Below are 24,715 nucleotides of genomic sequence, written 5' to 3' on the forward strand. Positions count from 1 at the left end.
TAACCAGAGACCAGCGCAGAGGATCACGCGGCTTCTAAGAATGATACTGGTGAACGGGAGATCTGTCATGTTCATAATTATCTCTTGATATCATTAATTTTCATTCATCCGGCGGGAATAGAGTCCAGTGGAAAGAGTAGGGGAATTTTGTCTGAACGTGGAAAAGTATCTCAAAATGTCGGGTGGAGACTCGAGGATGAGCATGCACATCACCGTCCTACTATTCAGAAATGCCTGCATGACGAATCTGATTCTCGACAAGTTGTCGATATGTTGACAGAGGCCGGGGCAAGAGAGGCGCGCAATATTGCTCAGACATCCGGTCGAGTATTTTCGCAGGTGATCTCAGGACAAAATGAAAGCCGAAAAGCTCGCATCTCGCTTAAAGATGCCCTGTCATTTCGCGGGGTCATAAAAAACTTTTTCTATCAAGAGGTTTCAATCTAAGATCCTTCCTCTCCTATGATGCGCCAATAGAACAGCATCAAAATCCATGAATCTTATCTCTTTACCATCTCTTCGGCGCAGATAGCTCAGTCCGCGAAAATGAAGCACTGACAGTCTCCTTGCCACGCCGTCGCTGGATCTCCTTGATGCCAGTACGGTCCGTAACAGTCGTTGCATTAATGATGTTATCAAAATCCTCGTCTTCGCTGCCAACAGAGCCAGACTCGGCATCTGAATCCTCATACACGGGCTGTTCTGGCCGTGCGATCTTCTCCGGTTGATCCTTGTCTGCTGCGGACGGGTTTTTGAATGATTTGGATTCAAGGATCTTGCGTCGGATCTCGGCCATTTGTTCTTCATCTTCGGAATCGTCTGAGATGGCGAACGGGTCTTTGTCTTCTTCCTCTTCGCTTTCTTCTTCAGCCTCACTACCCTCCTCTCCACTCTCATCGTCATCATCGTCATGCTCATCACCAGAATCTCGGTTCGCAGTTTGTCGATTGGTATTTCCGACGGTCCAGATGTCGTCTGCTCCCTCCACACGGCTGTCTTCATATTCTTGCTCAATTTTGGCCAACCACTCCTCTTCGGTTCGCTTCACATCTTCTTCCGTCTGGCAAGCGGCGTATCGATCAAGAAGTTCAGAATTGATCTCCAAGAATGCCTCTCCATATCTGAAATTCTTCAAGACCTCTTGTGCCCACTCCGGGTGTCCGCAAATGTAGAAACAAGCTGCCAGCGCTTCAACACAGTTCAATCGCCAGGGCTTGCCATAGTTGACCGTATTCGCAGCGATAAGGTATGGGACTATACATTAACAAATGTCAGTCAAAAGTGATTCCTCGGTGCATTCTTTGGCGCAAAAGCAAAGACGTACGCAATCGCTCGCATTTTCCACCGATCCGCGACCAAGGCACTTCCTTGACTCGCACCCAGGAGCACTCCACCACTGCAGCGCCATGTTGTTCCATCAGTTCCCGGTCGGCAGGAGATACCACTTTCTTCGCATTGGGCCTGATTGTCCAGCTGTTAGTAGGCGAGGCGCGGGAAGAACTAGCGGGGTGTGCGCATACGAAACGATCACGCCGGGGAATCGCTGGCCAATATGAAGCTCTCGCATCAGTCCCAGCTTCATCAAACGCTTTCCAGAGCATCGCTTCGGGTCACAGTGTCCCATGTCCCAGCATGCCGCTCTGAATGCTGGGCGCGAAGAGGGCGCAGCCTCATCACCATCACCGCGGGGTACCGGTCGGGGGCGGGGGTTCGAGGACTTCTTGCCTCCGCGCGAGAAGTTGTCTTTCTTATGGCGGACCATGGGGGGCTATCGTAAATGTCAGAGCCGAGGAGAATATGGTCTCGTTGTGACTTTGGTGCTGAGTTGTGTTGGAGTTCCAAAAAAATTCCAGTCGAAGCACAAGCGCCACACGTGCAAGTTACTCCGCCCACCCTCAGGTCTCCAACTAACTACACCACTTCCACAGCTGCGGGGGGCAGTATTTCTTTCCACATCAACATCGGACTGCGCGCGAGGATCTCTCGAACTCCTCTATCCCATCCTATCCGATCAACCTTCCTTTTCATTCCCCCACCGTCATCCTGGAGGCTGCTTCCGCACGTATGGCGGCTAGGGACCGCTTCGGTGCCTATGCTGAGCCGGGGCTATCACCGCTACAGCGGGCAATCCGTGAGCTGAGCACTACATCATTGATCATTCGCATCCCGGTTAGGACAGTTCTCTGACTGCCAATATAATTTAGGAAATGCCTGCGATCCTCAAAACTACGAGCCCAATCTGGCCCTGAACCTCGAAGTCGCGGACCTGGTCAACTCCAAGAAAGGCAATTCGTGAGTCGGAAAGGACGAAACAAGAGAAGATCGCGCAATGCTAATTGTTTTGTTTCCCTTGACAGACCCAGAGAAGCCGCCGTTGAGATTGTCCATCTTATCAATGCCCGGAACCAGAATATCGCCTTGTTGGCGTTGGCGGTACGTTGACCCGAATGGAGTGGAGATGACAGGCTGGCGTGCGGGACCGAAGCTGACAGCTTGCTTTCCCAACGCAAATAGCTCCTCGACATCTGTGTCAAGAACTGCGGATACCCCTTCCACCTCCAGATCAGTACGAAAGAGTTCCTGAATGAATTGGTTCGGAGATTCCCCGAGCGGCCGCCTATGCGCCCGTCGCGGGTCCAACATCGTATCTTGGAATCGATTGAGGAGTGGCGTCAGACTATTTGCCAGACATCGCGCTACAAGGAGGACCTTGGCTTTATCCGGGATATGCACCGTCTTCTTCTGTACAAGGGCTACGCATTCCCGGAGGTTCGCCGTGAAGATGCGGCGGTGCTGAACCCAAGTGACGTACGTGTTTTGCTTCCACAGTCGCAGTCGTCCGCAAAGCCGTACTAACGATTCGTCAATTAGAACCTTCGTTCCGCCGAGGAGATGGAGGAGGAGGAAAAAGAAGCACAGTCTGCGAAGCTGCAGGAGTTGATCCGCCGGGGCACACCTGCTGATCTTCAGGAAGCTAACCGATTAATGAAGGTTATGGCTGGATATGACAACCGGCACAAGACTGATTATCGTGCAAAGGCCGCAGAGGAAGTCGCCAAGGTGCAGCAGAAGGCTAAGATCTTGGAGGAAATGTTGCAGAGCCAGCAACCAGGCGACGGTGTTCCTGAAGGAGATGTCTTTGAGGTTAGTGATTTGCAAATCGCTTCTCGGATGGCCCATGTGCTAGTCTACTAACTCTCTCGTTTATAGGAGCTTGCAAATGCTCTGCAAAGCGCGCATCCCAAGATCCAGAAGATGTGCGAGGAAGAATCGGAGGACCCGGAAGCTGTTCACAAGTTGCTGGAAATCAACGACAGCATACATCGGACCATTGAGCGTTATAAGCTTGTCCGAAAGGGCGACTTCGATGCGGCATCGAAAATCCCCAAAGGCACTTTGGGTACCACAACCGGAGTATCGAAGAATGCAAACAATGAACTTTCATTGATCGACTTCGACCCTGAGCCAGCTCCGAGTTCCAATGGCAATGCCGGGCCATCATCCCAGGGTGGGAGTGCATTGGAGAATGACCTTCTTGGACTCTCTCTGGGCGAGGAGGTCCCGGCTCTTGGTGGTGGAATTTCTCTGGGATCTTCCAGCAGTAAGTTTAGAGGACTATTTTGGAGGAACCCAGTCACTAATCACCTATTCCAGTGGGATTCCCTCTGCAGACTGGCCCATCTCCGCCTGCAGCCTCTCCCCAACCTTCACAGCAAGCACCTGCCGCATTCAAAGCCAACTATGATATTCTCGCATCTATGACCTCGTCGCGGCCCAACTCTCAGTCGTCCACCCCAGCCCCTGGTATCTCGCCTAGGCCTCAATCGACTGCGACTCCTCCACAGGCAGCCGATCCATTTGCAGCGCTGGTATCCGCCAGCCCTCGGCCAACATCCGGAGCTTTCCAACCACCCACTTCTCATGTCCAAGCCGCTCCATCGTCGTCCTTGCTTGACTTGGCGGCTGGTGTCACTCCACCTCCACAGCCGCAGCCAACGGGACAGGCGCCCGCGGCTGAGGATGACGAGTGGAACTTTGCATCTTCGCTTCCACCGAGCAACGCCCTGCCATCCACGAACAAAGTGCAAGTGCTCAACTCGCAGCTACGTATTGATTTTGTCGCTCGACGTGTGCCAAGCGCGCCACGGCAAATCCACATCCAGGCTGTCTTTTCCAACACCACTAACCAGCCTATTGGGGAATTGCACTTCCAGGTCGCAGTGGAAAAGGTAACTCCTCTTCCCTCTTCTACCTGATTAATCCTGAGAATTCAAGTGCCGTCTTACTGATTGATCTTTAGTCATATACCCTACAGCTCCACCCGCAGTCTGGCCGAGAAGTGGCTCCGCAGCAACAGTATGGCGTAAAGCAGGAAATGGTCCTGGATCGTATCGATAATGGAAAGGGCAACTCGGTCAAAATTCGATTCAAGGTTTCCTACAGGCTTGGTGCCGAGGCTCGCGAGGAGCAAGGCATGGTGCCCTCATTGGGAATTGCCTGAACAGAGGCACGCACTCAAATCGTTTGAAAACTGTCTTTGCTTGAAGCTCCTCGGTAAAGGCCGGTCCCAAAAGGCGGACAACCTGATTGGGAAGGTCTGACTCGGGCGGGTGTCAAACGCCAATATGTCTCAAATTCACATTTGCCGTCCGGCCGGGGATGGTCTTTCCTCGGCCAGGTGGAATAATAGCCAGTCTGGAGGAATTCACTGCGAGCTTGAGGTTTTCTCGAAGAACTACAATGCTCGGTCACTCTCTCTACCTCGTCATACCCGTTTGTGAGCCTTATGGGCTCTGTTGTCACCCTCTTCTATGCCTTGATCCTCAATCCCCCGTGCTGTTCTCTGCTTTTTTTTGCCCTTCTTGTCTCCTTATTTCAACCCCTTGAAATCTTAGCGTCCCACCCCCCATGCTGTCTATAAAGGATCACCTCGTGGAATTCCCCCGCATTGCTTTTCACCGAATACAAATGCCATTTATCTTCATGCCGAACAATCAGTCGCATCACCTACCCTATTACCGTAGTCCAATCCGCCACAACCTGGAATAAGCTTAATTCCTACTTCATCTCCCGACCCCAAGTCCGATGCAGGATCTTGGGATCTATAACCTAGGTTAACTGATAAACATTAAAGTCGTTTCCTTCCATCCGACCCTGCCTCCATTAGGCAGAAACCCCCCCCTCCAAATCCTCTAATCCCCAAATCCGCATCGCGTTCAGACGTATCAAATCCAAACCCAAATAGCCTAAAGCAAATTCCGGCTGTATCAACGCGAGGATTCGTCGCCGTAGCACTGTTGAAGCGTCACCGTGGCGCTCGCTCCCCAGGAACGGGTGATCGTTCCGGGAAGGCCGTTGTGTCGATCATGCCGATCCGGCACTTTGGCTCGGAGATCCTCCAGATTTTACTCGGGGAGGGCGAAGGGAAGAGTGAGGTTGGCGTGTTACAATGCAAGAAACGGCGCCCATGTCCGCGTTGGTGTCATTCACATTGAATGTCAGGAATTGGTCAGGATTGAATAATTCTCGTGGAAATGGATTTCCGCCTGTTGATTGTAACTTTGTTCAAGGTTGGTGGGGGCGACTTAGAGCCGCCGACAATTCTCCGATGTTCAAATTGTGCGCGGTCTGAGCCGGCCGGAAATTATCTTATTTAATTAATATCCTGCGAGCTTCAATTATGAGAATTTTTGTCGGCTGATATCAGACTATGCTGGATGCTGTGGCCAGTAATCTGTGCAAGCGAATTGTGCTGTCTATTGAGAGCCGAGTGATCCGCTGTGGAGAGGCTCCACTGTTCGCCCCGAACTGACGCCAGATCGGGAGATCTTGGATCTTTAGTACTGTATGAAGGATTTTAGTTAATCTACGTCTTAGATATTTCCTGTTTGCTGCAAAGACATCGCATAACCGTTGCTCGGTGGTGAGATCTTGGGGCTAGAAAGAGGATGGAGAACAAGTGCCGAGTACGAAGAAGGGGAACGAATAATACACGACAGACAAAGTAGGCCTCAATTAGGAAGTAATTAAAAGACCGCAGCCTGTAGACAAGCACGGACAGGCTTAAAGGAGCAAAGAATTCGCCCTAACAATATCGAGGGAGATGTTACTATAGACCCGTATATCGAGCAAAGCCTCTTAATAATAACATTCAAGACCAGCTAATTATTATCCCATCTTCGATAACCCCCCGGGCTGGACGTTACAGCCACAGCCACAAGTACAGCCCTACAAAAGAAGTATGGGACTCTGTAACCCCCCACGCTCCTGTGTACTCCGTACTGCAGCACAACATGTGAAGTCTTCGGACCGTCCGACCTGCCCAAAAGGATCAGTGGCGAACACACAAAAGGGACGCATCTCTTGGCGGATTAGGTTCAGCCGGGCGAAGAGGGTAGCGGCCAGCGGCCAGCAACGGATGTTCTGCTATCGCCATTAGGACAAGGAGACCATGGATGGAGCCCAGAGGGTGGCGATTCTCAAGGGCCGAGGAGAGCATCCCGCATTGAACCCGCGGTAATTGGCCAGAGAGGCTGCCGCTGCCATAGGATGACCAGGGTTTTTTTTGTCTCTGCAAGTGCTAGCCCGGAGGCTATTTACATGTAGTCAAGTTGTATCGTATGTTTAATCGCGAAATTCTGCATGGCGGCCGGCTGGATGGTCGATTTGCGGCATGAAATAGGAATGAGGAGAAAGAAGGACCAATCTTCCATACTTTGGACTAAGTAAATAAAACCATTCTCCAATGTACTCCAATTGAGTAACTGGTACAGGACCAGTCGGAACTTAGGTCTACTATCGGGGCCGACGGGCGCATTCATCTCTTCCGATAGGCTCCCTGCAGGACTAACTACTGTACTTACTTGCAAAACGCTCAGACTAGCGCCAGCAGCCAGCGCTCTGATCGCCTTGGATTTCTCCGAAAAGCAAGTGGCTGTGCGCGCAGATAGTCAAAACGACTGATCTGTGGCTACAGTGCCAAAGTACTGTCGCAGAGTGTAGAGAATCCGGCACAACATATCGCGGGTCAAATATGAGCTCAGATGGGGATTCGTAGGATTTGACGCTAAGCGTTGGTCGATCGCCGTTGCTTGCTTTTCAGTTATCCCATAGGAGAAATCGGAATATCCGCTAGATTGGCCATTGGGACAGTCCGTGCGACGAGGATAAAGAGAGCCCGTGCGGATCGGGCTGCAGGAACCCTCGTGTTGGTAGGATTGGAGATTGTTATCGTGCTGTGTTGGGATGGCGTGGTACCTACCCGCTTGGATGGTCGATGGTCGATGGTTGTCTACAAGAAGAAGAGAGAAAACCTTCCACGCCGGATTCGGTCACGTGGGATTCTGCAATTCTGCACCGTTTCTACTTTGTTTCTTCACTATCTACAGGGATTTCAAAACCACTCACTTTCCAAAACGACGTCGCCAGTTAACCTCAAGTTGGGACACCCGCTTTGGGAGGATCTGCACAGTACACAGTCGCATCGTGGGGGAAGTGACCTTGGGGACCTTTTCTCCACTCCCAGTGATACCAATGCCGGTCTAGGCCTCCTTTTCCTCCTCCCTCAGCCAAGCCTGCAGGAAATCCCAGCAAAGGCCAAAGGGCTAAGTTATCTCTCTTCCCAAAGGGCTGGGGACCCAAGGATCCGCCCAGGGAAAACCCTAGCAGGGTGAAGTGCAGAAATTGGGAACAAGTATCGGGGCCCTGAACTGGCCCAGAGAAGGAGCCAATGGCACAACCCTCTCGTACTAACTAACACCAGTCCAGCAATCTACCCATCTACCCATTTTACCGTATTATTCTTATTATCTTATTATTGACTGACGGTTCTGCAGTGTGGCGCCATCGAACGGGCTCGCCGTAAATAAGGAGCCATCGAGGCCCGCAGGCCACCTTGGGGGGGCGTCCATACGGGGCCAGTAGTGCGGCGATTCCATGGCTCGACTCCGAACGAGACTTTTCTCGGCGTCCCAACTACGATCGCCTTGGGTCCCATGGATCCGCTCTCGCAAGCTTCCTGCAAGAGACACCTGCCCTCAGTCCGCAGTCCTGACAGCTCTTGCCTTGCCCCCCTCCTCCCCCTCCAAGAAAGTCAAATCGGGGAACGGCTCTCCAGGGTGTTGAACCACTCAGGGAACCGCTTTGGATCGAGCACCGGGCGCTATTAATATTTAACATCCTTTCCCCTCCTCCTTCTCGGTGCATTTCAAATCACCCCCTCCATATCTCCACTGGTTTTGTATCAAAGTCCTAGTTCAGATCTACATTCATCCACCACTCCCGTTGGTTTAAGCAATCACTTACTTATCTACCCACTTTTCTTTGCTATCCTTATCCGAGATGGCCTCGCCAGATCTCGATCAGGATATCTCTCCTGTACCCCGGTCTCGGGAGGAGAATCAGGAGAGGTAAGTTCTTCTTCTCATGGAAGGATTACCTCCTCCATTGAGCCTCCGATGCCATAGACACAGAGAGTGATAAGAAACATGAAAAACTAACATGCTGCTAGAGCCTTTATTGCTGCTTCGCGGCGAAAGGACCGCAGCCTGGATGCGCGGCTGGAATCGGCTAACCGGGCGTCGATGCTGCATAAGAAGCGCACCGGCAAGGCTTTCCACATCAGCAAGGAGATTGTCGAGAAAGAAGCCATGTATGAGGAAGTTGATGAACGCTATCAAGAGAAACGCATTCGTATGCTGCAAGCACAGAACATGCAAATCGAAGAGCAATTCCACCGCCATCTGCTGGCTGCCTTTGCGGCCAGGGCAAACTCTTCCGCAGCTTCTTCTATTGCCAGCCGTCGGGCGAGCCTGACACCGCGTGCGTCTGTCGAAGGTAGCACGTCACGAAAGATGAGCTTGGACCTGTCGAATCTGCGGTCTCCATTCCCACAAGGCATGGACTCCAACTCAATGACTAGCCCCGCGACTACTGGAGAAGGCTATTTGATGTCCCCGACGACGACATTTGATCCGAATACCCAGTCATACATGAGCTGCATGGACGGCTCTAATGGTTACCCTCCTCACATGGTCACTACGGCCTCCTCATCAGCGCAAATCCCCGCCTACGTTGTCCAGGCGCAAACCCCTGCTCCTACCTGGAATCATATGGCATGGGCACATATGCAACAACAGATCCCTACTCCTAACCAGACCCCCACCGACACCCAAGCCGTCCGCATGTGGCAGCAACAAATGATGCAGCAAGCGCAAATGCCCAGCGATGCCGCCGCAGCCATCCAGATGCGACAGTTCAGAGAGCGTTTAGCATCCGCGCCAGAATTGCCTGTGCAGCATCTCGCTCAGCCCATGGCCCCGGCCGCGTCCATTTCCGGTCCCAGTGGCGGCCACGGTCACTCCCGCGGCCATTCTCAGCCTAGCAACAACTTCCACAACCTCCATCTCCTTACTCAGGGCACACACCTGGCCCAGGTAGCCCCTTCCAACACCAGCTCACCAAAGATCGAGTCTTACTCCGGGGAGACTCAGTCTACACCTGAATTCTGCCCTACCCCAAACACCCCTCTGTCTCCGACCGCCCTAGGCACTGGCCAAGGTGGGTCTGTGGTCAAGCCAGAGGGTGACGGCGGTGATGGCGTTATGGTTTCCCATGAAGAGCTGGACCCTGATTTTAATGAGTTCAGCCAATTTGCTCTTGGCCTGGGTAATACTTCCCTACCTGAGCGGGAGCCCTTTGGCTTCGATGAGTTCGTAGCATTGGATGACTACGGTACGGTCTCCTGCTAAAGTATCTCTCGATCTATCTCTACCTCCCTACCTTCCTTTCCTTTCTCACACTTGTCTTCTTTTTTGGTACTTATCGCTTATTCTTGCATTTCATTGTTGAGGGGCTATTTTACATGATTCCCCAATTTTCTCTGTTCTTGTATATGGTCGCGTTGGCTTGTATATTTTGCTCTCTGTATCATACCTAACCTTTTTTTATTTTCCCTCTCCTGTCTTTCCATATCTTTTCCCGATTTTTCTCCGATCTATCATTTTACTATCTACCTTCTATCGCCTCCCACACTGGCAAACCGCGCATTGTCCGCAGCGACAGCTACGTCAAGGACTGAGTAGCCGTTTCTAATGGCGCCATGATGAGAAATGCGTTTGGGTACTCCAAAGCCAGGCGTTAACTTTCGCAGGATTCGGTTAGGGGTACTGGAACTGGGGGATAAGGGGAAGGAGGGGCGGGGGGAGAGATGCAGTCCAGTTCAGTTCAGCTTTTCCGAACCTTACAGCTTAGTTCCAAGGGATGGACAGGATTCAGGTTGCTACTACTACTTCCTTACTTTCTACTTCCCATTTACTACTGTCATGAGAGACGAAATTTCACTTTGAATCTAAACCTTTTTGACAACAACTGAACACTGAACTTGCGGGTTTTTCTTGCACATTTCTAGACTCTTCTATTCTGCGTGTTTCGTCTATTCGCGCACCATCTCTACATCCATGGATTCGTCCCCAGGTACTGCACATGTACTGTTGCATTCGCCGCCGCAAACAATCAATCGAGTACCTATTCCGGCGAAATCTTGCATCTTGCTTAAAGAGATGCTGAATGAAAGGAGAAGTCCTCTCCACTACGAGCCACTGTCTACTATCCCCCTCCCACGGGCCGTGCCAGCTCGAGCTCCAGCTCGAGCTTTACCTTCCAGCTTCAAGCTCGAAAGCTACTACATACTTCAGTGTTTCCCCCCGAGAAACTCTACTTAGCAATCCCAGAGCCTATCGCTGCTTCTATATCCCTTGTCCATTGCACGACTCGTGAAACCTCAGGCCACCCACGGTACGCGGGACACTTGGACCTACTGCTAATGAACCAACCAGGAGGGCCGTTCCCTCCTTCTCACTAGTTCAGCACCCTCACCCACGTACTGTAGAATTCTCTTACCCCACCACCCTGACATCACAGCACCCTTGTTGGTACTTCTCCCCCCCGTTGTGATTTCATATTCCCCGTGATTCCAAATCCTCGTTTTCGTAGCCATGGTCGCGGCGCGCATAGAGCAGGGAATAAACAGCTTATTGTACTTTTGTCGTAAGCTTCAAATGCTCGAGCAAGAGAAAGGCCCATCAACGTCCTTGAAGTTTGTTATTGGAGTAAGTTTTATGGCGAATACTCGGCCTGAAGAGCCCCCTGCACACTTGAATTGGAAATCAGAGCGCCCAGATCGGCTCGTTTTGCTTTTCCCAAATAGGCATTGAGGGGCGTCAGCGGGGTGGGAAGTTTTAATCGCGCTTGGCATCGGTAATGGTTATTGCTCGCATTGAGTTTTTCATGGGGCTCGGATTGCACTGCTTAGTTGACCAGTTTACTTATACTTGCCACCGTTTTTTTTTTTCTCTCGTGCCTTGCAGAGATTTGGAGGGGGGGCTGGGCTGGGCATTTGGGGGCTATTGGGGTTATGCTGTACGAGGCGTTCCCGAGGGAATGGATCTGGGTTGGGACTACATGATGGTTAATCAAACTACCAATTAGTGGGCTGCTTTCGGAGTTGTACCTCCGTTGTCACTTGGACTGATGTTGCTAGGTGATTTGCTTGGACTTGCGTAACATTTTCCCTAGTTAGATTATAATAATATGACAATCGAATATGTAGTAGAATGTACTGTTTAGATGGACGAATTTCTTCTTTTTCAATATGATTAGTGGCTGGTTAAAATCACTCATCTATCAAACCCCCAAATCAAACAACCTGAAGCCCGCAGCCCAGGTCTCTCACCTGACTAACTACTATCCCCTACTAACTACCTAAACTAAGGGTATGTGCTAACTACTTTAACGGTTGACCAGCACGAACTAAAGCCCCCAAATTGCGGGGTTAAGGTTGCAGCTCCCGCACAGACCATCTATCCGTTTTCGTGACTAGCGTGGGCTCCACCCGTATCCACGGATCACCACACCACCGCTGCTCCGAGGGCCACAGCCGATAGGCGGATAAGCCAGCAATCAGACCGGGTACAGAAGATTACAGACTGTGGGCAGACAGGGATTGAAATGGATCGCGGTGGAGTTGGACCCAGTAATCCGCTGCTGAACTCGGACCCCCCGTGCACGCATCCGGACCGGCTATTGGGTGTGGGAGGATATTCTGTTTCTGGACGGCCGTTACTCGTTTTGGGTCCTTCTGCGGAGTGGGGCTGGGAGGAGGAGGGTGCTGGGATAGGATCAAATACTGTTATCTATCTGGTTCCTATTGAGATTCAGCTTACCAGGGGGAATGAGGGGGTGCGTTTGTCTGATTGAGCTCGCCACTTGAGTGTTTTCTCACTGGATTGGTTGATTGGGGATTTTATCAAGACAATTGCACGTCGAAATGGCACGAGTGTTTGCTGACGGATGGTCTGACAAGCCATCTGTCAGAGAGTCTAGAACTGGATCATTTGGGACTACCATGTGGGAAAACAAATGTGCAGCTTGCATACTGCATGATGCAGCTATCCGCTACCTTGTTTTTGTTTCTTTTGATGTTCGAGACGGTCGGGCGCCTAGTTTCTATGATAGCCCAATGGTTAATTCCTTGATTGTACTATCGCGGTTCTCGTTCTAGAACTGGGTGCGTGTTTTTTGATTATTCAACACGCAATCAAGCCATCTCCATCTTTCTCGATACACTTTCCTTTTCTACCGACAACAATCCTTGCACGTGCCCTCGCTCGTATCAATTTCTGAAGCCACCGCCACGATCCAACATATCTGCCGAGCGTTATTGTATAGAGACACATGTCAATTATAACAAATAAATCACCCTAATGATGCCATATCGAGGCAAACCCCTCGGCAGTCACTCGATCGACCAATCAACAACCCGATCAAACATCGGGGAGTACTTTTCAGGAGAATAGCTGGTTCTGGCGGGCAGTGGGGAAGTACAAGCGAAAGGCCAGGCCTGGACTGGCCGCCCAGTACCAGGAAAGCCAGGGATCGTATGGATCGATTGGGTTGCTGTTCGGTGTTTTCTCCAGATTTTCGCTGTGGCTGAGAGATTTGGGCTCTATCGCCTTACCAGGTTTTTGACAGGGGTCTGGGCGATGGCGATTGATCGATCTATCACGGATAATCGGTCCTGGAGATGATCAGACCATCGAGATATTTAGTTTCTAGCCGTAGATGGTAGCAAGTGCGATTGTAAATTTGTAGTAGAATATACTTGATGTTGATGCCCTCAAGCTTGAAATTGAGGCCATCAATGTACGTTTTTAGTGTCGCATGGTCAATGAATAAAGGAGCGCAATAAACTACGCTACGCCACATGTAGATCATAGTCGATCTTTGACTGCAGACGGGACTATTTCCAGATTATTAATCATGAGTGCAACACAATACGCCAGTTAGTAGAACGTACTTTGGAACGATCAATCAAACCAGAGCACAGCTGCCAACCATTGAAAGGAATGAGAAATAGCCACTATATCCGAGCACGTCTTTCCCAATCCGGCGCTACCCTTCAACCAACCACAACCCGTCCAAGGTGAAGAACAAACTCAGGGTACTCAACCCCCATCCATCAATCATAATGGATCCCCTTGCCCATTCAACCCATCGCCCCGGTACCCTCTCGTGTTGACACCGCGCCGAGAATTAAAATAGGCAGATGACCCGACAATGTAGAGTGATGATCGACACGATGCGGCTGTGCTACTGGTGCAATGTACGAAGTATCAATTGGCGGGCTAATCCGCCATGCCAGGCTAGCGGGGGGGGGTAAGTGGGCAGAGTAAACAGGTGATCAGTGATCAGGATGAGCAAGAGAAAGGGACGTGATTGGTTACGGGGCACTGAAAATCAAGAGTGCCGATGTATGGTACGGATGGGGCGTGCGTAATGGCGATCTTGGGATTGTAGAGTGATAGGTAGGGCAGACCTCTTTAACGATGGGTTGTCTCCACAGAACTACAAGGCAATTGGTTGTCCCATAGGTTAATCGATACATCTCGCTGCTACGCTATCTCCGAAAGCCGGTGTTCCCGGGGCTGCAAATAAGAGGCAAGGGGAAATATCTCCTTGCGGGTCATCGTAGATCACTCTAGACGTCAAAGTTGATGCGATTGCGCCTTTTACGCGCTGGATATCGAGATCTCCTGGCTCGTGCACACTCAACGTCAGGCAATTTTACAGGATACGAAGAATTGGTCTTCAAAGATTGGGATATTCCTTGTTTTGTTAATTGACTCGGTCACAGACCGATTTGCTTTCACTGCTCTGATTCTTTGTGGCTATAGATGAGGCTGTTGAGCGTCCATGGTTGGACGTTGGCCTATGACATGACGAATTCTCAAACACGCAACGCAGGGGCGACTGAGAAGGAGATGATATCCACTATCCCCACCGGAGGACTCAACACAGGAAAATCGCAGGATGAGAAGGAGCGCTTGAGCCCGCCCAGATTTCAACAACAAAAAAGGCCTCCCTCATAAGCGCCCGTTGAGAAAAGCAGGAAAATCAAGGCAGAAAGACGCCAAGCAGACAGAAGACTCAGACTGTGGCTACGTCGCTTGAAAGGCGAGTGAACGTGGAAAATAAAAATGAAGAAGTAATTGTTGCCCAATCCGTTATACTGAATATCTTGTCTTGTCTTGGCGTTGAGGGTTTCCGAAATAGGAAAATGAGTATTTGTCCCATATCAATGTCCCTTGATAGCCATATTTCGTTCATAACACTCTAAACACCACCTCGGCTAAACAATTCGCGACCGATCTCACCACTACGGCGAACGCTCATGCTTGAAGAGCTGCTGCGTCGACGGCGCCGAGATTCGGCCGGATCTGCGGGGCTCAAGCCACTTGCGCGGGCGTGCAGGTTCAAGATATCAGTCAAGCTGACAACTCCAACCAGGCGCCCAGATAAGCGAGCGCCTGGTAGGGCAGATGCTGGAATTGAAGACGCGAGTGATGGAGTAACGCCGCTGGATGCGACCGGTGGGAAAGGGACAGTGTTGCCGACGCCGTAGGGCTGGGGTGGCGTTGGGAGATGGGGTGTCGCCGGGCCAGGAGACTGTGAAGGGAGGCTCACGGGTGTCGGAAGAGGTGAAGGTGGTGGAGACAGTGCATGGTTTGAGCCTGTCGTCGTAGAAGAGATTGGTGCAGCCAAGGGGATATGTGCACTGGAGTGGGAGGGGGTAGGGGGCCCTGATGAAGATGGAGACAACGGGTCGGTCACCCACAGTCTGGTCTCGTTAGTTTGTTCTTTGTCTTGCATCTTTCAGCTATCTTGCTTACCGATGCGATCTCGTTGCCACGAGCTTGGCAACTGTGTGAGCGAGTGTCGAGGTAGGGTTCACATGGAAAACAGGGAAAGAGTCTTTGCCTTCAATTAACCCGCGGGTGGACAGAATCACCGAAATAAAGTGCGTGCAGGTATTTTGAAGGAGCGGTAGCGATGAGGACCGTGTGAGAAGCTTGGAATATATTAGTGGGCGGCTATTCCAGGCAAGTTGTTCTTGGTATATACCTTGACATCCGTCGTAGAGATATTGCCAATGACATTCCAATGGTTATCGACCACAACCAGAGAAGATACTCCCTCGGTGTTCATCAACTGAAGGCCTTCACTGAGAGGCTTATCGCCGCTGAAATCATAACAACAGTTAGCCTCCAGCCTAAGGCAAGGTCCAAATTATCGGGGAGAGGCTTACTTGATGGAGATCACATTGTGGGATCCAATGCGCAGATTGTTCAGAGCCTGGGGGTAAAGCTGCTCAATCGCAGGAAAGCTGCGGCCATTCTCCCAAAGGAACTTGACCAGTCGGAACTGACTGAAGATACCAACCACTTCTTGGTTATTGGGCTCCTTGGTCACGACAACGCGATGGATACCGCCGCCGAAGGTCTCTACCGCTGTGAGAACGTTCGCGGATGCTGGCAGCGTAACAAGCGGTTCCTTCTCCATGCCCAAGGCCTTGACATCCTTAAGCGGGATCTTCTCTCCATCTCGAGCTTTCTTGGCAAGCTCATCATACGATGTGCGATGTCCTTCTTGCGGGGTGGTCAACCCCGCGGCCAACAAAAGGTATGTGTTCAAATCAGAGTAGTCGAATGTAGCGACGGCAGCATTGTGCTGAGCGCTTTCTCGAATAAGCAGTACGGGTGCACCGGTATCAATCAGGATCTAGGCAATGTTAGTCTCACAGCAATGAAATTCGAGAAGCACGTCGACGGAAAACCCACGTTCGTCGCCTCTTCAACGCCCGTGTCCAATTCAACGAATTGCAAGTCCTCCGGGCTAACCAGCTCTCCAATGCAGATTTCTCGCCAGTCGCGGCCGATAAAGGCAGAATCGACAGTTTTCGGCGGTGGGGGGTTATCAATCAAGCTCTGAATAGCGGACTGCGTGAGGGAGGGTTGTCGTCGATTTCTTGGCGAGCCTGGAGGTCCACGAAGAGTTTCACTCAAGCTTTGACGATGTTGGTGATTGGCAGGAGGCATATGTGAAACGCGAAGCTGGTTCTGGTTCCGTGACGAGCGGTTATCGGTGCTGGATCGGGGCGACGTCACACCAGAACCGTTGGTGGGATCGGCAGAGGCGTTGAGGGAGGTGTCGGAACCCTCCCGACGAAGCTGGCTATCAGCCATGATCAATCCCGTCTAGTGTATACGGTTTGACAAGAAATTGGGAAAGTAGCGGCGTCGTTGAAAGTCAAGGGAGCAGGTGACGCGGGGGTTGAGTGGGCTGTGCCAATGAACGGGCGCCGATTTCTGACATCATGTGCTTATGTCACCATTTGTGCCAAGCCCTTCCATATAGTGGAAGTATACCAGAGTATGATAAGGGTGAACAGTTGCACTGGCGCTCTATATCACTGTCTTCTGATATTAAAGTGATGCAATCGAAGGACATGTCCACCTCACGGGTTGGAGACTCTCGAGTACCCTAGCCAACTGGCATGATCACTTCCCGAAAAAGTCGCCCAACACATCGGCCATATCTCTGCCTCCTCGTTCCTTCATTATGCGCTTGCCAAGGTTTCGAGGCTGCTGGATCTTTTCTGGTGCTCTTTTTCTGTCATTGTGTTCAGTTGCCCGAGTGAATATGAAGATAGACTTTGCTGCGTATTGCGCTCGCCTTTTTTCCTTCTCCGGATCATTGCAATCAAGAGCAGGGAGGCCAAACTCCATAATTGGGATGTTGGAACCTAGCATAGGAGCCTTCAGCGTTCGGTTTGTGTCTGTGAGCTTCAATCCTTCCTCGTAGACCTGTAAGATGGGTCCCAGACAATTCAAGGCATCCATATTTTGTTTCCCGTCTGAAAGCCAATCCAACCTTTGAGCATTCCATCCTCCCACCTGGACCCCATGTTTAGTTCTGGCCTTGTGATTGATGAACTCCTGTGTAAACTTATCACACTGATATATGACGACAAGCTTCAAACGAGGCAATTTCTCAAGCATCCAGAAGATGTGATGGGTAAGACTCTTCTGCTGATAAATTCTCAGAACCTGCAGGTTCTGCAGCGATCCGGTGGACTGTGAAGCCTCGACCCAACTGCGCACAACTCCATCATCCAATTCAATCACCTCTCTCGTACTCATTCTGGCTGACATACTCGGATCATATACTCGGTTGTTGATCTCGAGGGCTACCAGGTTCTTGAGGTTGCCAATATCAACGAGATCAGCGACGCTAGCATAGGCACTAGACAGAGACAAGACAGCACGCCAGTAGCAAGCATCACATCTTGTGATATCAATGTATCCCTTCAAAGGCGTTTTTGGAGAGCGAGTCCTTAGACAATAGGACGAGCTGATCTGCGAAAATTGTTCCGGGTACCTCATTGTGAGGATTTTCCACATCAAGAGCGTTTGTTTACCCCTACCGACGGAGTTAGTATTGAGCCACGGCGTGATTCAAGGTTCGAAAGAAAGTTATTCACCTGTTTCCAAGAAATTCCCAAATCTCCTTTGCAATTTTCCATGGCACATGTTCAAATAGCTCGGGTTTTAAGGCGGACTGGTCCATCAAAAGGCGTCTAGTGGCAGTATCTTTTAGAGATGGAGAACCAGACTCATTTCTCTCATTTTCCCCAATCGGGAGAAACGGACTTTCATGATACCAGTATGGACCTCGAGAAAAGTCGTGCTGGGCTGATGGTGAATCGAGGCTTATTGACATGATGAAGAAAGATTTGCTGCTGGTAGCAAGGGCACAAATGACAATTCCAATGGATGATCAAAGTAGATGATGACAAAATGGAAGTATCTAGATGGTTATGTCTCTTGAACTCAGGTTGGAGACATTCGTATTGCGCGACAGACGCGTGGTAGACGCGTCGGCCAGATTCAAATTTTCCCAATCGGGAAAGAAGGGGGCTATACACGTGACTCGGCTCGGTTTGGAGGTACTTAGATCAAAGACTCGATCAATTATTGATTCGGGGGATCCCTGCTATCTTTGTGATATTATCATATCAGATTGCATGACCTTCGCTCTATCGTTTTGGCTCAAATATTGCCTTCTCACCAATGTCTAGATGCAGTATCCATGTCGATCACGTGTCAAATTGATGGTACAGTATGAGCATCTTTGCAAGCCATATCTATAGCCACAAACAAAATCTCCCCAAAAATCAACCTGAATAAAAATTCCCTTCCACGAATCGAACCCTCAACCTTGTCCTCCTTATATACTTCGCCCTTGTTACTGCATCGCCGTCCCAGGACACCGAAGAACATCGCCATCCCACCCTCATACCACACCTGATATACAGCACCCTCTTTATACCCTCGTAACGGTGCTCGGAAGATTATCAAAGATTTAAAAATAATATAATATAGAGGGAATGGATATATCTTTCTATTAAAAAATAATCTCACCAAAAAATCTCAAAAAAAATTGAACTCTCCCCGCCTAGGGGTGTGCCCGGCCATCCGTGGAGCTCGAAGCGTCAACACTGGCCCAGTACTTTCTTCTTTTTTGTTTGCCCAGTCCTCCAGGGCACACCAATGGTTCACCAATTTATGTTGGATACCAACTTGGCCATCGGAGGGGGGGAGTGATTGCTTGACCTGAAACACGGTAATAACCTCCGTTTGCCATACTTGACTTGCCTCTTTTGTACAAGCCCACCCAATGTACTACAATCCCTCAATACGAGGAAATCATCTGCGATTTTATTCATTGTACAGCGGTAGTCCGAATACCTGAATCCAAAGACCAGGGAAATCGCACAACAAATATGCTTCCACTTCTTGATTTTTGAAAGGTCTTTTTAGAGGTCGTTTAAATCGTCTTTCTTAACAGCTTAGGGAGCATGTATTAGTCTACAGTATCATTCAAATCATGACTGATTAGATAATTTTGAACATTGGTCGTAGTCCTGAACTTATGAAACCCCACTGTATAGACCTTCATCAAACCTGCTCATGCTCCCTTGCAAGTTTACTCCAATGCCGCACGTGAGACCCCCATTTAAAGAGCAAGTAAGGCAACGGCAGAAATATCGTCGCGATCCCCGCCAACAAGGTCAACGTCCAACTTTCCCTGAGATCCCTATACATGATTTGTGCAAGGACAGCCCTCACACCAGCAGTCGTTGACCGTGTTGCCTGGATTGTGGCCAGCGCACTGGCAGTGTGATATTCAAATGTTGCTGTGATATACTGATACGAGGCGATGACGGCTCCAAGAATGCCAAAGCCAAAGAACAGCGCCGCCGTCAGGGGACACCATATCGAAATTGAGGGACGAGCTGTCCAGCCCATCCAAAGCAGTGATAGTGGGATAATCGGTGCTGCGAACATGCCCGTGTACAGGTTACACTCGGGCTCGGGTCGTCTTAGGCGGTGTCGGCGAGCGTGGCGAATATCTCTCATTTGGAGTGGGACGAGAATGTTGGCAAGCACGACTCCCGTGGCGACTGCTAGAAAACACAGACCCGTTTCGCCTTTGTTGAGCCCATAGTTATCCTCAAAGTCCAAGGCGAAGCCTGCAGTAAAGGTGTACAAAATGATGAAGACGATCGACATGTACAGGGCAAATACCACGACGATAGGCTCTTCCAGAAGAACTTGATCGGCCGGGATAGTGCGTTGCGAAGACGTCGTCGGAGAGCAACTTTCTTGAACTCCAGTGGTGCTCGGAAGCGGCTATCATCCGTTAGACGACGAAGCTGCTGGGCCTTCCATTGGAGTAAAGTCGGACTGTAGGTTTCAGGGAGGAAGAGGACCACAAGGGCTAACAGAAGTCCTGCGAAGATGTTAGTTGTCCAGACTACCCAGCGCCAACTGACTGAATTAGACTGGACGATAAATGAGCCAGGTACTGGAGCCACCGTTGCAGCAAGCTTTAGCATCATGGCATAGTAAGGCACCGTGTAGACCCGCTCAACCAGGGCCCAGAGATCGACGAGAGTCGCTGCTGAGCATACCAGCGGACCGGAAGCAAAGAGCCCAGTCAAACCCCGGCATATGATCCGCTGGGGCAGGTTTTGGGCTATGGCTGCAACCGAGTCCAAGATGATAAACAGCGTCAGACAGACGATATAGACGGGATTCCGGCCGACTTCGGAGAGAGGCCCAGTCAACATGCCGCCGAATCCCAAAAGAATCAAAAAGAAGGCTAGAGCCAGCCTTGTCAGTCTTGTATTCACAACTTGTTTAGAGGCAGCTTGGCTTACCCGTTGGGAGAGATTGAACCTCGAAGGTGGTGTGGAGCTACCAAGGTCAAGGCCGGGGGTCAATAGTAGACGACCACAATGCCAGCGCCCCGAGCAAAGAAACCAACGTCGTACATGCAAACCGTCGAACAAACGACCAGTTATGCGGATCCATCGGATCAATATCACCATCATAGGAGACGACGATAATATTCAGTTTATCCTCTTCGGCCCCCGTGTCATCCACAGCCTCATCACCACTTACCCTCGGTGTATCATATTCCACACCCTCAAAAACTCCATCAACTCCTTGCTCGGCATATCTCGCTCTTTCGACGCCCGTAACCACAATATCAACCTCTCCCCCAATCGTGTCCCGCGAGTTGATCGTATACGGATCAACGTTAAACTCCGGTTCCATATCCACGCGTTTAACATCTCCATCTCGATCCATATGCGAGCGAGCCGTATGAGCTTCGAAGGCTGGGCCTCCTACCCAGGTCCGGTTACCATGCTCTTCCCATCGCTGCGCTGCTGCTCCTTCCTGAGGGTCACAGACCTCGGGTGCAAGTCCTCCTTCTGGGAGATACCAGTATCGCCGTTCATGGGTCAAGATGTATTCGAGCTCGTATTTTTTGTTTCTGGAGTTTTCTGAAGATCCGTCGGCGTTGGAAATATGATTGCATCGTTCAAAAAAATATTATGCTGGGATGCTTGGGTGAGTGACCAAGCCACCTCAAGCAACCTGTGCGATTCAAGAATCAGCGAGAGGCTCTAGAAGGTGGCATTACTGGAACTGCTCGACCGAGATCTCACATTGGTGGCAAATGACCTACGAAATGTTGTCTTGGAGGCAATAGAAGGCTGTCATGGTGGGATGTCGGGTTGGTTTTCCGCCAATGCAGCCCTCCATCTGTATATGTGTAAGGAAACGTCGATGAACAATATGATGCCGAGTTTCGATTTCTCAGTCGAAGGAATTTGAATCAAGTCTATTTGGAGGTATTTTAGTTTTGCAAATCTAGGATCCGTTATAATGTAATGGCCTAAATGATGTCAGACACACCACTGCCCGTTGTCGCTGGGAGGGCAGCAGATTACCCGGAAGTACATTGCGAAAATCAAATCCAAAGATAATAATAGGTCGCAAAGTTCATTATATTAAATCACAATTGGTGCACCGGGTTATCCAAGCGAAGCGACACACAGCCCTGACACCGTGGAATGGAATTACATACAGCGAAAGCAAGTCGTTACAGGGAAAATAAACAAAACAAAACTTATTCCGGAGGCACCAAAAACAAAAAAACGGCTGGCTAGACTACGCTCCAAGGAGCATTCACTTCCAACGATGATTTTACATCACATAAAGAAGGTTCGTGTCTGTCAAGCAGGGTCAGCTACGCAATCTACAGGAGCTGACGAGAAGTTAAAGGAACTTGGAAACTTACCCAGAGGGTGACTGCAGCTCAACTGCGGCTTTTGGGTATACTTGGCCTGGAGTTCGTCACGAATGCTGTTCAGCAGCTGGACATAGCTCTGTTGGGGGTTCTTCCGCAAGGCAGCGATGAAAGCCCACGACATGGCACCAGTCGCTTGGCCCGCGATCTGGGCGTCTTGGCTGGTCTGGTCGTCCTTGCTGCCGGACCACATGATAACGTCCGCAGGGCTGGTCTTGGTCTGCTTGTTGCGCTCGTACACCTCGTCGCCCTTGGTAGCCTTCTTGAGGAAGCCCATAGCGGTGGACATCATGCTACCCATGTCACCCCGCGCATACGCCGACACCACACCCAGGAGACCCTGGCCGGCCTCCTTGGCCAAGTTGGGCTCCTTGAGCACACCAGAAGTGGAGTAGATGTATGGAAGGTCGAGCGCGGAGCCAGAGTGGCACGAATCGAAGATGGCCGTCAAGCGCACACCGGGGCGCAGCGACTGGACCATGATTCGGTGCATCTCATCATCAACAATGTGGCCAGCAACTCGGAAGTCGACCGGGTAAATCACTTCATCATATCCATCATCCTCATCACCATCGAGATCTGGTGTCTGGCCGCCGTGGCCTGCATTATGTTCACGATTAGCTTGAAGCCATAAATTGCTCGGACTTGAAACAAGGCCACTCACCAGAGTAATGAAAGAACAAGGAATCGTTGGGCTGCGCATCCTTGACCAACCAGTGCATAGCGCGCAGGATATTCGCCTTGGTCGGCTGGCTCATGGGGTTCTGCTGATCATCGGTGAGGAGGACCATGTCTTCACGGGCATAGCCAAAGTTCTGGTTCAGGTATGTGGACATGTTCTTCACATCGTTGATACATCCGCGAAGCTGACCCTTCTGGCCGAAGTAGTTGATTCCGATCAGCAGCGCCTTGCGCTTACCAGTGCAGCGCGAGTACTGGAAGCTATATCCTTGCGGGGCACCGTTACCGAACGAGACTGGGGCAGTGGGAGGCGGGGGCGGGCCACCACCGGACTGGTGACCATAGTTTCCTAGTAAACGTACGAGTCAATAATCGCTGAGATCAAAAGAGCTTCCGGCGCAAGATGTAGATAGAAGGAAACCACAAACCTGGCTGGCGCCCACCTTGGCCTTGGTACATAGGCGGACCGCTGGGCGGCTGTTGGTATCCGGACGGAGGCCCTTGCTGATCGCGGAAATGCGTTGTCAGTTCCTATTTAAATAGTATGATAGATCTACCATGAGACGTACGTTATAGCCGTGCGGTGGAGCAGGCGATCCGTAGGGCTGTTGAGGTGGCTGTTGAGGTGGCTGCGGCGAGTGGCTGTATCCGTATGGGTTGGACTGTTGCGGCGGCGCCTGCTGCTGGTGGTAGGACTGGCCGGGATAGCCGCCATAAGACTGCTGTTGATGATGCATTCCTCTGTAGAGCGTAGAAGACTTCGTTATTACTTCCACACGAACAAGTAGGGTCAGAAAAAGAGAAGACGAAAGCGAAGCGCGTACGGGTATTGCTGCTGCTGCGGGGGGTAAGATTGTTGCGGCGGGGGATAGCCCGGGGCGCCCTGATAGGGCGGGTAATAAGACATCACTGGAGGTGGGAACCACGATCACTCGAGTCAAGCACTTCCAGGTGGGTTGATGTAAAAGTCAAAAATGAAAATCTAAGAACGCGATCAAGGGAAGCTGAGGTTGGAGGTGCTGGGGTGTGGAGAAGGGCGATCCGGCGCCAAAACAGATCGGAAGGCCGGGACGGACGCCAAGCCCCGGACATGACCGTGGCACGAACCGGAAGATTATCAAGAGAGTGAAATCAAGGAGATAGGGTGTAATTTCAAAATAAAGCAACCAAAATAACAATAAGCCAAATATATTAATGATCACAAATTGTTTATTGTGTAGGCAAAGGGCAGATAACAGAGGCAGAATTGAGGAAAGCCTAGACAAGAGATGCTGACATTACTTACAAGAGGCCAATTAACTAGTTAAACCGAGGGTCCGATTATTTTCGAAGGATGAGATGTTTAGGTTCTGGCGATGATCTTCTAGATTAATATTATCAGTTGTGACAGCAAAGACAGCAAGGAAAACTCCAAAAACAGTTCGTGGTGTCTGACCTTTATATCTGACATGCAGTTCTGTTGGCCATCGGCGCCCCCGAGATGCCACTCCTGCAGCCCGAATAGCCCAGCCCCGCCGAGCAAATCCGAGTGAGCATTGGGCCGTGATCGAGTCGCGGTGATTATTAGGTGCATGATCCTTTGGGTTTGATGTGCTAGTGTGGATGCTGGGCAAGAAATTTTCGGAATTAGTGTTGTATACATAAACTTCAACAATGTTACACATCTATCATATTGTCTAGTAGTAATGGAGTTGAATTAAATGCGTGGGACATATAGGGGTTACACAAAAGGGATTGCACGCAGAGATACACATATCACATACAGTAAAGTAGAACATCCTGCACGGCAGACGTCTATCGGTCAGTCTTCCTGTGCAATTGTCTCGACCCTAGCAGGTCCAAGTCTGTAGGAGGCCTGCTAATCGTGAGTGAAAGGATGATCTACAGGGTCAATAATGACTCTGTGCTCGTGCATCATTACTACTATGGCTCGCAGTTGTATAGAGAGCTCTGACTGATGGCAAGAAAAGACTAT

General features: G+C 50.6%; 7 protein-coding genes across 7 annotated transcripts; 2 read left to right on the plus strand and 5 right to left on the minus strand.

Moving 5' to 3' along the window:
- Positions 1–508: 508 nt before the first annotated feature.
- On the minus strand, positions 509–1,762 carry N7473_000741 (ribosome biogenesis TSR3 family protein; the record flags this gene model as incomplete). The annotated part of the gene is made up of 3 exons (XM_057146681.1): positions 509–1,254; positions 1,325–1,461; positions 1,521–1,762. 3 exons carry the CDS (start codon positions 1,760–1,762, stop codon positions 509–511), a joined length of 1,125 nt encoding a protein of 374 aa, XP_057014567.1.
- A 302-nt stretch (positions 1,763–2,064) lies between these two features.
- On the plus strand, positions 2,065–4,501 carry N7473_000742 (VHS domain protein; the record flags this gene model as incomplete). Its single annotated transcript, XM_057146682.1, has 8 exons — positions 2,065–2,131; positions 2,205–2,292; positions 2,358–2,433; positions 2,515–2,808; positions 2,872–3,144; positions 3,211–3,601; positions 3,655–4,229; positions 4,301–4,501. The coding sequence occupies 8 exons, from the start codon at positions 2,065–2,067 to the stop codon at positions 4,499–4,501; spliced, it is 1,965 nt and encodes a 654-aa protein (XP_057014568.1).
- Positions 4,502–8,340: 3,839 nt separating this feature from the next.
- N7473_000743 (uncharacterized protein) lies at positions 8,341–9,749 on the plus strand (the record flags this gene model as incomplete). The annotated part of the gene is made up of 2 exons (XM_057146683.1): positions 8,341–8,408; positions 8,510–9,749. 2 exons carry the CDS (start codon positions 8,341–8,343, stop codon positions 9,747–9,749), a joined length of 1,308 nt encoding a protein of 435 aa, XP_057014569.1.
- A 4,921-nt stretch (positions 9,750–14,670) lies between these two features.
- Positions 14,671–16,580, minus strand: N7473_000744 (CBS domain-containing protein; the record flags this gene model as incomplete). Its single annotated transcript, XM_057146684.1, has 5 exons — positions 14,671–15,175; positions 15,228–15,406; positions 15,460–15,577; positions 15,644–16,116; positions 16,176–16,580. The coding sequence occupies 5 exons, from the start codon at positions 16,578–16,580 to the stop codon at positions 14,671–14,673; spliced, it is 1,680 nt and encodes a 559-aa protein (XP_057014570.1).
- A 315-nt stretch (positions 16,581–16,895) lies between these two features.
- Positions 16,896–18,117, minus strand: N7473_000745 (uncharacterized protein; the record flags this gene model as incomplete). The annotated part of the gene is made up of 2 exons (XM_057146685.1): positions 16,896–17,817; positions 17,879–18,117. The coding sequence occupies 2 exons, from the start codon at positions 18,115–18,117 to the stop codon at positions 16,896–16,898; spliced, it is 1,161 nt and encodes a 386-aa protein (XP_057014571.1).
- Positions 18,118–19,413: 1,296 nt separating this feature from the next.
- N7473_000746 (uncharacterized protein) lies at positions 19,414–21,470 on the minus strand (the record flags this gene model as incomplete). The annotated part of the gene is made up of 5 exons (XM_057146686.1): positions 19,414–19,494; positions 19,527–19,930; positions 19,975–20,657; positions 20,698–21,240; positions 21,436–21,470. 5 exons carry the CDS (start codon positions 21,468–21,470, stop codon positions 19,414–19,416), a joined length of 1,746 nt encoding a protein of 581 aa, XP_057014572.1.
- A 486-nt stretch (positions 21,471–21,956) lies between these two features.
- N7473_000747 (caspase family protein) lies at positions 21,957–23,647 on the minus strand (the record flags this gene model as incomplete). Its single annotated transcript, XM_057146687.1, has 6 exons — positions 21,957–21,982; positions 22,051–22,659; positions 22,724–23,089; positions 23,169–23,244; positions 23,310–23,481; positions 23,565–23,647. The coding sequence occupies 6 exons, from the start codon at positions 23,645–23,647 to the stop codon at positions 21,957–21,959; spliced, it is 1,332 nt and encodes a 443-aa protein (XP_057014573.1).
- Between the last annotated feature and the right edge of the window lie 1,068 nt (positions 23,648–24,715).

This window comes from Penicillium subrubescens, assembly GCF_028828155.1.
Source record: "Penicillium subrubescens strain IBT 31985 chromosome Unknown utg000001l_segment0_segment0, whole genome shotgun sequence".
NCBI lineage: Eukaryota > Fungi > Ascomycota > Eurotiomycetes > Eurotiales > Aspergillaceae > Penicillium > Penicillium subrubescens.